Source organism: Sinohyriopsis cumingii, chromosome 6 (genome assembly GCF_028554795.1).
Source record: "Sinohyriopsis cumingii isolate HCF-2022 chromosome 6, ASM2855479v2, whole genome shotgun sequence".
In the NCBI taxonomy this organism is placed as follows: Eukaryota; Metazoa; Mollusca; class Bivalvia; order Unionida; family Unionidae; genus Sinohyriopsis; species Sinohyriopsis cumingii.
In genome coordinates, this window is record NC_142966.1 from 68,846,595 (window position 1) to 68,859,304 (window position 12,710).

General features: G+C 35.9%; 1 protein-coding gene across 1 annotated transcript in view; it reads left to right on the top strand.

Moving 5' to 3' along the window:
* LOC149797140 (uncharacterized) overlaps positions 1-10,142 on the top strand; it is a 15,063-nt gene extending 4,921 nt beyond the window's left edge. The window contains exons 3-5 of the mRNA XM_089961813.1: positions 1,493-1,663; positions 2,741-2,875; positions 4,336-10,142. Of these exons, the coding sequence (XP_089817939.1) occupies positions 1,493-1,663; positions 2,741-2,875; positions 4,336-4,352 (323 nt within the window). The 3' untranslated portion in view covers positions 4,353-10,142. The remainder of the gene's footprint in view (positions 1-1,492; positions 1,664-2,740; positions 2,876-4,335) is intronic.
* Positions 10,143-12,710: the final 2,568 nt, after the last annotated feature.

The window sequence follows — 12,710 nt, forward strand, 5'->3', positions numbered from 1 at the left end:
CGTGTATAATCGTATTAGGGACGAGCTTCACAATACCAGTTTATCCACAATGCCGCGCTGAAAATGGATACTAATAACGTTAAAAGATGACACCGATATGCAAAGAAAATTCCGTCTTAGACATTGTCCGCTGCAAATTAACTCCTAAACAAACTAATATTAATTTACATTATCAAAATACTTGGATGTCCTGCTGTCAGTGTTTGTAGTTACCATTTTCCAGTTGGCGAATAATTGTTTCTTCAGAATAGTTGAATGATTGTCATAACGCAAACCTTTTGAAATATATTTTTATCTTTACAGCCTATGTTAAAGAAAGAATATCAGTTATTATAAAACAAGAAATATATACAGATTTTGATCATTTTTCACAGAATAATGACATCGTTAATGTCGAGTTATTAAACGAAACATGATGAAAGTTTTACTTTGGCAAATTTTCTGCAGACGTATATATATATATATATATATACACACACACACACACACACACACACACATATATATATATATATATATATATATATATATATATATATATATATATATAATCTTCCATTTTTCAAAGCCATAATGAGTAAAATTCCTACGTCTGTTGCATTTAATTGTATGCTATAAAGACGTCGTAGCATACAGGTACAATCACGCGCTATCTGTGATTGGACAATTAATTCACTAGCATTGAAATGAACGTTTGTGTCTGTTTATTTTCACTGTAAACATCACGTTTAATTGCTGGAAAATTGTCTTCTGCAGCACTAGGTATTGTGGACAGATACAGGTGTTGTAATGGAGAACCAGAATAGAAAGGTCTTGACTTAGCCAAACTATGGAAAACCAGAATAGAAATGTCTTGACCTGGCCAAACTATGGAAAACCAGAATAGAAAGGTTTTGACTTGGCCAAACTTGTGCATTATCATATTTGAGACCCATAGCCAGTGCATGAGTCAAGTCTTAGCTGTAATTCCAAGCTTGGCAAACTTTAGATCGGCATAATCCCTTTGAAAATGTCGAAGTTTGTCACAGATTTTGTTGAATCGTACCGGTTAATTACAAGTCAGAAAATATTCACACTTTGAACACTAAATCTGGGTCTGTGTTCACAAATCAGTATTCTCTTACCATTGAATTGTCTTCTATATTAACCACGAAAGGAACGTAAAGTTTAGACTTCGAACTTCATAATGTCTCGGTATGCCCAAACGCGTTTGATAGCTGATAAAATTGATTTTAAAAAAATTCCATCAGTTGATATGTTTTTGCATTAGGATTTTATCGCTGTGATAAAATGCTTAAAATCAGTTTTACTTGATTCTGTGTCTTCATAAATACCGGAAACCTCGGAAAGGAAATTAACATTATATTGCTTTAATGCTGGTGTTAAAGAATGATGTAATAAGAAGATGGAAGCTGTACAAACATTAATCATGTATATTGCTTAAAATTTATAGTTCAGATGTAATTAAGCTCTCATTTCACAAATATGGAAGGTACTGCCGGAGCCATAGGTGGAGTTGTTGGAGGGGCGGTATCATCCATGTCATCCGGGGATCCTGATTTACAAACATATCTGCTTACGGATGCAGCTCAAAGTGTCCTTGCCATAGGTTACCAACCAGAGGCGGTGCTGCAAGCCATAGAACGAGCTTTAATTTCAACGGGTCAGTGTAAACCGTTATTTTATGACACCCTTATTTTCCCTATCATCATATTAAAAACAACATACTTGAGTACATGGACTTTGAATTTAAATATTGGATATACAGATACAGAAGTGATGTAATTTATCCCCATCAAGAGAGCTCGGAAGAACCGTATATTTTAGCTTTTTGTTCTGTCTCTGCTTATCGTTTTTCTATTATGTCGGTTACTTGTCGTCTTGTTATGCCCGGTAAGTAGACAGATGGCCCAGTAGACTATCTCCGTGTGGAAGAGAAACAACCAGGGGAACATTAAGGTTTTACATGCGATAACAGTCTATTCTAGCAATGGATATTTGTGGTCTCGGTGGTTTCTTTCTACGACCCAGAATGTTGACCCTTTGATAAGAATTATGACGACCATACTATGTTTACTCCCCTTGTTAAGCTTGGTTGCATATATTTCTTTTAGGCCCGGTATGACGCGTTTCTATGTTATATCCCATGAGGCCAGTTCATGACAGTCAGAAAATTGATTCAAAGGAAAACACCTGTTACACAAATTTCGTTTTCATACGGATAAAGTGTATACACTGTCTTTGGTCAGGATCTCAACAGGTTCAAAGTTATGACCAATTGTCAGCTTGTTCTAAAGATAAATTCATATTTCCTGGTAAATTGAATTCGATCGACATAAGCATAGGTCAACCAATTCAGAAATATGGATGGATCAAATTTATATTTTATAATATTGATTTTGTCTTTAAGAGATTAATCAATTGTTAATATGCCATGCTATTTGTCACGGGTATGTCTCTAGCGTGACTAGATTCGAGTAATAAAGGTCCCAGAAATGGATTCACTCCCATATCCAAAAGGAGCTTAGAGATTCAACTTCATGTTATCCAGATTATTATGTATAGCTGTTACTGTAAATCTACAAAAACAATTACTCCAAGTCTTTGTCTTGTTCTGAAAAGTTCTATCTAGCTAAATATATCGAAGATTTGTTATGTCATGGTATTGTATAAAAAATATAACTTACAATTTACGATTGTTCTTTTTTGCAATGTTTACAGTCTTGTATTGTGTTATTAGGTAGAGTAAATTTCACTGGACAAACACTTCTGGAGGCTATATTTGAAATTGAAAATGAGGACGAAAAAAATGCAGAGAGTCAACGCAACCAGTCACCATGTGAAATAAACACAGGTGACGGAAGAACAGAAAGAGGTATTTCATCATTTCAGACTTTAACGGCATTTGTCTAATTATTTTTTTAATATTTCTCTATGTACACATTTTCGGATTATTCTTTGCTCTTCAATATGTAGTCTTTAGTATGATATTTGTTTGCTGTAACTTCTTAATGTGGTACCTGATTCCATGTTACAAATTATCTTGAACACTATTTAGAAATGGTTTTGATAGTGGGTGTCTAAAATCCATGACCTCAGTCCTTACTTGTGGACTCTTCTTCTTTGAAATAAAGTCTTCGTGTTTATGTGCTGAACTTCCAGTCCTTTTATAAAACGAAATACAATTCTATTTCAGATTTGGTTGAGAATGGAGTTGCTGTTTCACATTTACCACGTTTAATATATTTCTCATCAGACGCATGTTACTATGACATCAAAGTTAAAAAATACATAAATTACACTTTCTGATGCTCAGTGGACTTTTGCTAGATAGCTAAGAGACGTTTCTCTTTTTCCAACTAATATGCAGTTAAATGATACAATGGGAATGCGACTTTAGGAAATTCGAATTCCACACCAAAGGTATGCACTTTGTGTGAGCATCGTGTATAAAAGACCACACGAGCAGAATGAATAATCATTGAATATTTTACCTCCATGCATCATTCAGAGAGTCAGCATCTATTAATTGCCAGATCAAATGACTTTAATTTATTGCCCTCATTCTTCCAATAACGTTCGTTTCGTTTTACCAATATCAATGCCAAATTTAATGCAGACTTGTAGGATTGCTCATTCTGACTTGCTTTATCAATTTTCATTTATGTATTTATTTTTTGGGGCTGGACGAGGGGGCTGCATATCATTTTTATTACTTGGAAATCGAAATAATACTCACTTCAACATCTTTAAAGTCATATGGTACAGTTTTGTTCAAACTACGTGAAACATTTTCGTATGACTGTTTTTTTTACCAAAGATTTACTTACTGACATCATTATCAAGTCGTTGGCTCCCGTGCTGATAAATATTAATATATAGATGGAAATTGTACTTTCGTACAGCTTCTTCAAATCAGCCAGTTTAGACCGTACTTTGCAGAAATTTTGTTTCAGACAGGTTTTACCAGAATTCGTTTTCATAAGGTTCTTCTGGTAACCGTTTAACTTGCTTAGCCATCGTGTGAAAACCATTGTTTTCGTCATCTCTCCTACTGAGTCGACTTGAATAAGATTGTTACCAGGTATAAAAGCTCTATTTGACCTTATCAAAATGACTATAATATTATTTTTTTCAAACTTTGCACTGCCATTCTTCTTACATTCTTTACGTCTGGTTGACTTTACGAAATTGTCATTTTTCATGTCTTCGTCTACAGTAGCTATAAAGGTGTCTGGTGAAGTACATATGCCTATATTCTTGTCATTGCTATATGTTATTATCTACATTATCATGACTTTGTAAATTCGTATCGGAATTGTATGTGTCTTTCAGATGATGCAGGAGATTAGGCTTTTTGAATGCAAAACCAGTGACCGAATTCATGCTGACCAGAGAGCATAATAAAGAATCAACAGGAATAACGTGAGGCTTGTTTGGTGCAGCTTGAAAAATTGCAGTAGTGTGGTATTTCTGCCTTGTCGTCATCTAGTTGCCTGTTTATAATTTGCTCTTCACGTCAAGAAACGTCCAATCTGCAAATTTGTTGGACGAAAAAAGTGCTTAGCCCAAATATTTCTAACTGGAGAATATAACATTCATGCTTTGTAAACACGTTAGTTCCAACCGCACTGAAAAGTCAATACTTTTCTTATGCGCTACTTTGATCGTCATATCAATGCACAACAAAACTTAATGTTATATTTACTTTCATTCAGTTATCTAAGAAGCATTTCATTATGCAGGTGTATCATTTTGATTTTGTCCGTGTTCATATTGTTAGATACTAAGCATGGCATGAATCTGTGTATTAGTAAATCAGCTAATATTTTCAAAGTAGCTTCATATAGATGCAAAGTTTCATGGTACGAAAATAGCCGTTTATTGTCTCCAATACGATTAGTAATGGCAGTAGGCCAGGCATTTGCAGTGTCTTCTTGGACTGGTTGCATTGCACATTAGTGGACTCGAACAAACCATTTTTAAACTTTATTATGACGTGAATGAGAATGAAAAATTCAGCTTGTAACAAAGTGAATTTGACTTAACAATTATCATTGTAAACTTGATAGACATTGTCAAAATCTTAAAGTCTTAGGCAGTTTAACATCTAAACGCTTTTACTTTAACCTTAAGAATTAAAAAGAAATGGTAACCTACATGGCTCCAACGTAACCATTTCATCAAATTATCGCGGAATATGCTAGTTTTAGCTAATCTGAGACGTAATATTATAACGACTGTTAGTACGCTTAGGCAAAAATAAATGAGCACACTGAAATGAAAGTTGGCATACGTGTTTTATATGTAGTAGAACTTTTAATATTTTCGAAACATTTAAATGATTGCTGAATTCTTATTTCGTTTATATATGTTTAACACTTTCGGACTTTGATATTTGTTTGTAAACATTGTTGATGTGATTATCCAGAAATGGCTCAAATTCGGCAAAGTTAAATTTTGCGAGTCTGTACCTATGCATGTGCAAATAATCTGATCAGACTTTGACTTGGCCTAATAACGTTTTGTATTTTTAATCCTTTCTACATGCACATCTTTGAGCGAATTAACACCTTGCTAGCAAAAGTATTCAGGAAGGCATGCTGATGTATATATTTTTGCCAGCATTGCATAAGGTAAATTAAACTTTAGTATACCCCTCTAAGTGCACATGCATATATATTTTGTTTCATCAGTATTTATTAGCATTCATTTAATTTGTCCTTGAAGAATGTTTAAATAGTTTAAGCTCAGATTTAGAATCAATATTAAAGCCCTTACTTTTGACAGCAAGTTTTTGACAATACTACAATTAGTTGTGCAGTTAATGATTTCCTTTCTGTGTCCATTTAGATCGATGCAATATTTCAATTAAGCTGCATTGTTTCATAAATAAATTGCTGAACGCGGTACAGTCGATATATGAGGATGGGTCTACGCCAATGAAAAATAATTATACATTATTTTCCAAACTTACACAGGAGTCAGATAAAGACATTGGAATCAGGAGATACATTGCTCGATAGACTGACGATATAAAACTTAGAACCCTATGGTTTTCAGTCTCTTGTTGGTCACCAACATGTAAACTTACCAGTGTAAGGTCAACTTAGCATTATTAAATATATACAACCCATCCACAAAGAACCTGAGAGTAGAAAAAAGCACGTGGTTATTGTCAGTGTTTCTACTGGACTATTTGTAATCGAACTTCAACATGTTCTGTATCAGACTGTTTCAGACCAATCCAAAACCTAAAAAGTATCTTAAAACGTTTAAATTATTTTACAGCTCAGGCAAAGCCAGTCTCTTTCCCACGATGGCATGCTCTGTAGAGGAATTGTTCCCTAGAGTGTGTATTGCGATTTTGGATCGATTTGATAACGCTTAGGGAATCGCTTATAATGACTGCTTTAGGTATTTGGTTGTCTTTGATCCATTGTAGTGATTCAAGTATAGCCCAGAATTCAGTGGTGTAAATGGAGCAATAGTCAGGTAATCTGGGTCCCGTTTATATATTGAATTCAGGGATGACTATTGCTGCTGCTGTTCTTGGTGGGTTGTTTGTTTTTGATCCATCATTATATATTTTAACATAGTCCGGGTATTTTTGTTTGATTTCGTTTACCAGAACAGGTTTTAGTAAGTTTTCTTGCCCTTCTTTATTGCCTAATTTGGTAGATTCAGTGTTAATCCTTGGTGGTTTTTGTAACCATGGTGATTTGTTCTGGTCTGTATTGTTCGTTACCTGTTTTTTTAGTATAGGTTTCTTTTCTCTTAGTTCAAGGATTACTTTGCCACTTGGTGTGGTGGGTATGATTTTGGGTTTGAAGACAACTTTACACGTGTTTATAGCCATTTTGGTGGAATGGTTGTCTGGGTGGGTATATAATTGAATGGAGTATCGGAGGAGCAGTTCTTGCCTACGTATTTTTAAGGGTAGTTCTCTTGTTAGTGTTTTTAGTTCTTCTAATGATGTTGAGGGGAGAGTTCCTGTGCATAAAAGTAAGGCTTTGCTCTGGATAATGTCAAGCTGTTGTAGTACAAGTTGCTTAGCCGAGTTATATGCTTGGCAACCTTAATCCAGTTTTGATCTAATTAGGGTTTTATATATATCGTGAGGAGGGTTTCCTGGTTGGATCCCCAGTCAGTCCCTGTGATGTTCCTGAGTAAATTGGGATCTTTGTTACAATTCTGGGTGAGTTGTTCAATGTGATGTTTCCATGTGAGGTGGTTGTCAAAGAACATTCCTAGGAATTGTACTACTGTTACGTATTTGATTAATTGATTTTGTATATAAAAGTTTGGATAGACTAGGTTGTTATTTCATTTGGGGGTGAATATGATTGCCGCAGTTTTTTCATGAGATATTTTGAAACCCCATTTGTCCGCCCATCTCCCTATGTTGTATAGGCTCTGCTGGATTTCTTTAACTACTGTTTTATTGGCAGAATTTCCATTCCTCCATATGCCATCTGCAAATGGTGACAAGTTTATTGTTTTGGAGGCTGCATTGAGGTCAAGGTCGTTTACCATTAGGTTAAATAGTAGGGGACTTATTACACTGCCTTGCGGTGTTCCATTTTCAAGTGAAAATTCTTCTGAATGGGTTTTGACATTTCTTGTGGTAATTTTCCGGCCTTTGAGGAAATCGCCAATCCAGTTGAACAAGCGTCCAGTTATTCCAAATTGGTTTAATTTGGCCATTAGTCCATTGGTCCATACTAGGTCGAACGCTTTTTCTAGGTCTAGAAAAACCGCTATGAGGTTGCGATCGATTTTCCTATGTGCGTTAAAAGCGAGTTTGATGCCTGTTTCCAGTCTGAGAAGTTGATCAGTGGTGGACCGTTTGTTCCGAAAGCCACATTGATTTATGGAGAGTAGGTTATTAGTTTCTAGGTGGTGTTTTAACCTATTTGCGATTATTGTCTCCATTATTTTGCAAATATTATTTGTAAGGGAGATGGGTCGGTACGAATTTATAGATAATGTAACCTAACTGATCCTTGCCAGGGGATGTTTCGTTTCTGGATCGTAGGGCGATCTCCCATTCATGTACTGTGATGTCGCTATTTAGGTGAGATTCTTTTGTTCCTTGGTCTTGAAACATTTGAGGTTGGGTTTCCTCCATTGTTTTTTTGTGTTCTGGTGCGGTTATTGTTGCCACTCATGTTCGAAAAATGCTTCGCTAGGAGGTCTGCCTTATCTTTATTTGTTATGGCATTTTTAACTTTTGGGGCTGAGGTACTTGCTTTCCCTTTTATTGCTTTTATTTTGTCCCATATTTGTTTTGAGTTTGATTTTCGACTCAGTTTAGAGCAAAAGGTTTGCCATAGATTAATTTTAGTAGTTTTTATAGTTTGTTTTTGTGCTGTTTCTTTATCTTTATATTGCTTGAAGTAGATAGAATTTTTGGTGCGTTTATATTTATTTAAGGCCCTTTTTTGTCTTTATGTGCTATAGTGTACTGTTTAGTTCACCATGGTACAGGGTTTTTATTTTGGATATTAGTTGTCTTTGGGATGCATCGGTTAGCTGCCTCTATAATTGTGTCTGTTATGTTATCATAATACATGGAAATATTTGGGTTTTCTAAGTTATCTGGATTTACTCTAGCTAGTAATAATTGGAGTTGGTCCCAGTCTGCCTGTTGGTGCATCCATTTAGGTGGTGTTTCGTCTGGAATGTGTTGAGGTTTTGTTTGAATATTGATTGTGATGGGGAAATGGTCACTTCCTAACGTGACTTCTTGATCCACCCACCAATTTGTGATTTGAGCCAATTTTGGGGTAGTGATGGTTAGGTCTATGGCTGAGAGAGTGCCATCCTTATGGTTTAATCTAGTGTTCGACCCGTCATTTAAGATGACCAGATTGTTCTCAGTTATCCATTTTTCAACCATTTTCCCTCTTTGATCTTTCTTTATACCTCCCCATAAATTCACTGTGTGTGTTGAAGTCGCCACAGATAATTAGATTGTTGTTGTTGTTATTAGTGATTGCCCTTAGTGAGATTAGGTTGGTAGGGCAGAAGGTACCCCCTGGGTCGTATGCATTTATTATTGGAATGTTTGTGGCTCCTATATTTATCATTACTGACATTATTTCTGTTTAGGTTAGGGGGTACTTCTATTATTTCACAGTAGATTAGTGTATCTATCAAAAAAATTGCTAATCCACCCCCTTTCTGCCCCATGGGTCTGTTTTTAAAGATTCCCTGGATATAGCCTTGTAGTTTGGGCAGGCGTTTGTGTTCTTGTGTTATGAGGGTTTCCTGAAGATAGATTACGTCTGGTTTTACGGCCGTATTATTCAGTTTGTTCTGCAATTCTGATAGGTTTTTAAAGATTCCTCTGCAGTTCCATTGCCTAATGGTGATTTTATTATAAAATGTTGCATTTTAGCTGGTGTTTGGGATACGTATTGTAAATTTAAAACCTTTCTTAAATAGTGATTCAGTGAGTCAGGATTTGCCACAGATATGCGTTTTTGTGATTTTGTGTGTGTGGTTTGGATTTTTAACGTAATTTAACAATTTTTCAGTTATATCGCTACGATTTCTGCAGTGTGACAGTTTTTAGTGATATCTAGCACTGGGGCATCATGCCGCAGACATGTAGCATGATCTCCCACCCAGTCACATTATCCTGCCACCAGGCCGACCAGTCCTAACACTAACCTCTTAATGTTGAGCGCCAAGCGAGGCTACTGTTAGTCCCATTTTTGTAAGTCTTTGATATGACTCGGCCGGGGATCGAACCCACGACCACCCACATCCGAGGCGAACGCTCTAACCACTAGGCCTCCGGAACGGTCCTTGTGGTTTTGTATATGACTATACCTCTTTATGACACTGCCTTGGTTTAACACAGCTCAATATGAAATGGCATGTACACTTTCATTGTCTCCATGACGCACTGGGAGACCACTGTATGTTTGATAGATGCTACTCTCAGAACAAATATGATCTATTTTCACTTATTATTTTTATTGAAGAAATGTTTGTCATTTTCATGTTGCTTGTGTGCTTTGTATATGTTTCAAATTTAACCTATTTATTTCTATTTTTTATCACAAGTTTTTGTGTGAAATTCCCATGCGGGCTCAGTGATATAGATTTAAATAATAAAAATTTTGACTTTAGATTTTTAGGATTTTGCATTTCTTTCGTCTTTGTATCGTTGTTTTGTGTGCCCGTTTTGGAATTCCTAAGCTTAGGAAGCCATAACTGTCTATATATATTGTTTAACAGACTAAATAATTATTCTCCGCAAGAGTTTTTTGTTTTCATTCGTAACATGTCTAACGTAATTTTCTCATCTATAACTATTCTCGATTTTGCTTCACTGTAGGTCTTATGATCAATTGCTATCTTTTTCCTCGGCATATTGTTCCATATTTGTTAATCTTGTTATATCAAGTATTTAATACAAAAGTTTCTTGAATTTATCATCATTATTTCTGCATTAGTCTTACTCTGTTAGACACTGCCCTGGTTTTGAAAGGTTAGGTAACGTTTAGCTCTACTAGTCATACACCAGACGAGCTTATGCAATAACTTTTCCTCCGTCGTTAGTTAGTATAAGTTTGTTTTCGCCGCTCCTCCGAAATGTCAGCGAGGATTACCCACAAACTTTACAAATACATGGTTCTAAATGAATAAGGTTCTGCTCTGACATCGAATATGGCTGCTAATCAAACCATACATATTTCCTCCTTTTGAAGAATTTACAAAATGGTACAAACATTAGAATGGCTAAGACATGACTTATAATTACGTATGTGAATCAAAATGTTAAGCATAAATCATAGGGAGTATAATGTTATTTATATGTTTGATTGGTATGAGTCTCGGTACCATACCAGTGTCATCCGATAATGAATGGTTCCTGCCATTTGACGACCACGAGTCTCGATCGTTGGAAGAAAGGTGATTTGGTCGTCCCCTGCCACGTGAGTGGACATAAATCAAGCAATCAGTAATGAAGTCATTAAGTAAAACATTAAAGGCAGATATTTTCCATGCTATGTGTGAATACTAAAACTATTGATGGCGTTATCTCCAGAGTCATTCGTATATTTTTGTATATTCTCCAACTCAATATATATATATATATATATATATATATATATGAGGTACACATTACAATTTTCAAGGATGAGATCTAGGATAAATTTTACATTAAAATTATGAACAGTTATTTAATGATATAATTAATGCTTTGAAGTTAAGTTACCTTTGAGGCAACCGAGTTGGATAATTTTGAGTTCTTTCTTTTCATTTATGATCTTTTCGTTAGTTAGACATTTTTAAGAAAACCAAACCCACAAGCGAACAAAGAAATATTCCGATTAGATGCAAAATTCACGTAAACTTCCTGCAGGATCTAATGCAGCTGGTTTTATAAAAATTTTATAGACGTCGGGGACATTCAGTCAACGTGTGTAGAGATATAGGGGAATCCCCCCATATTAAGCGCTGAACAAATTCTTCGTCAGTTACATTATAAAGATTTGTCTCAAGTAGAATATAAACATTATTGATAACATACGACCAAAACAGATCCCTCATTTTTTGTGTTCTTTGAACACGAGATAAGCATCTTAGCTATAACATAGATGAACGAAGTATTGCAATGTTGACAATTATGAAGTATTAATACTCAGGAATGAAGCTAAATCAAGTTGATTACTTATTCCTTATTCCTTATTCTCGATTCAATAAGGAATAGGTAACCAGTTACTTATTCCCGATTCAAATATTTTCAGATACATTTGAATACTTATTCCTTATTCACATCGAATTTTTTATTTATTCATTATTTCTCAATTCAGTATGTAATCGGTTACCACTTAGTTAATGCAGCTGAAAGCTTTTTAGGGCATGCATTGGTGTTAATCTAACCTGATTGGAGAAATACGAGTGCTGTATAAGCCTGAATATAGACTGTTCACAGACTGTATGTAGGAATGGTTTAGGATATCGATAGGAATACGTGTTTAGTAATTTGATATAGGATTAATTAGTTGTGTTAGGCATTTTGGGTCATGTGTTGTGATGCATGGTGTTAAGTATTAATATTCGGGTTCGAAAAGCTCACTAATGACTCAAGTAAAAGGGAAACCACAGAAAATGCACTTGTGAAATTGGAGATTTCTCTTGTGGGGTCGTCATGTCCTTAAAGGACCTAGTCGGCGACTCAACGACCCTGTCAGCCACCCAGCCAGTAACTCAGTGACGCAGTCGACGACTCCACGACCCAGTCGACGCTCTGCAACCAATTCAGCGACCCAGTCGGCGACCTTGCGATCCAGAAGACCGTCCAGTCGACGATTCAGCGACTCAGTTGACGACGCAGTCGCCGACCACGGGACACCCAGTCGGCGATACAGCCACCCATCGACTCAGTCGGGTAGAAATCTGTTGCACTGTGGAGCACCAATCCTCCGAGAGATTTAGTGGGGTATCACTCCAAATACAAAGACGTATCCTAAAGAACTCGAATTAGCTAGACTCGATGTACTGCAGCCGACGCAGTTTCCGTAAAAATAATTTGACCCAGAGGATTTTTATTTCAACGCCTCCTCGGCGGTTTCTAGGTAGGTATGTGTTCCAGCAGTAGGCAAAGTTGGCGAAAATTCGACGAGCTGATTTAGAGACTTTGCGGCAACATATATGGGTTCGGGTAAAACACATGCTGTCAGAAGATT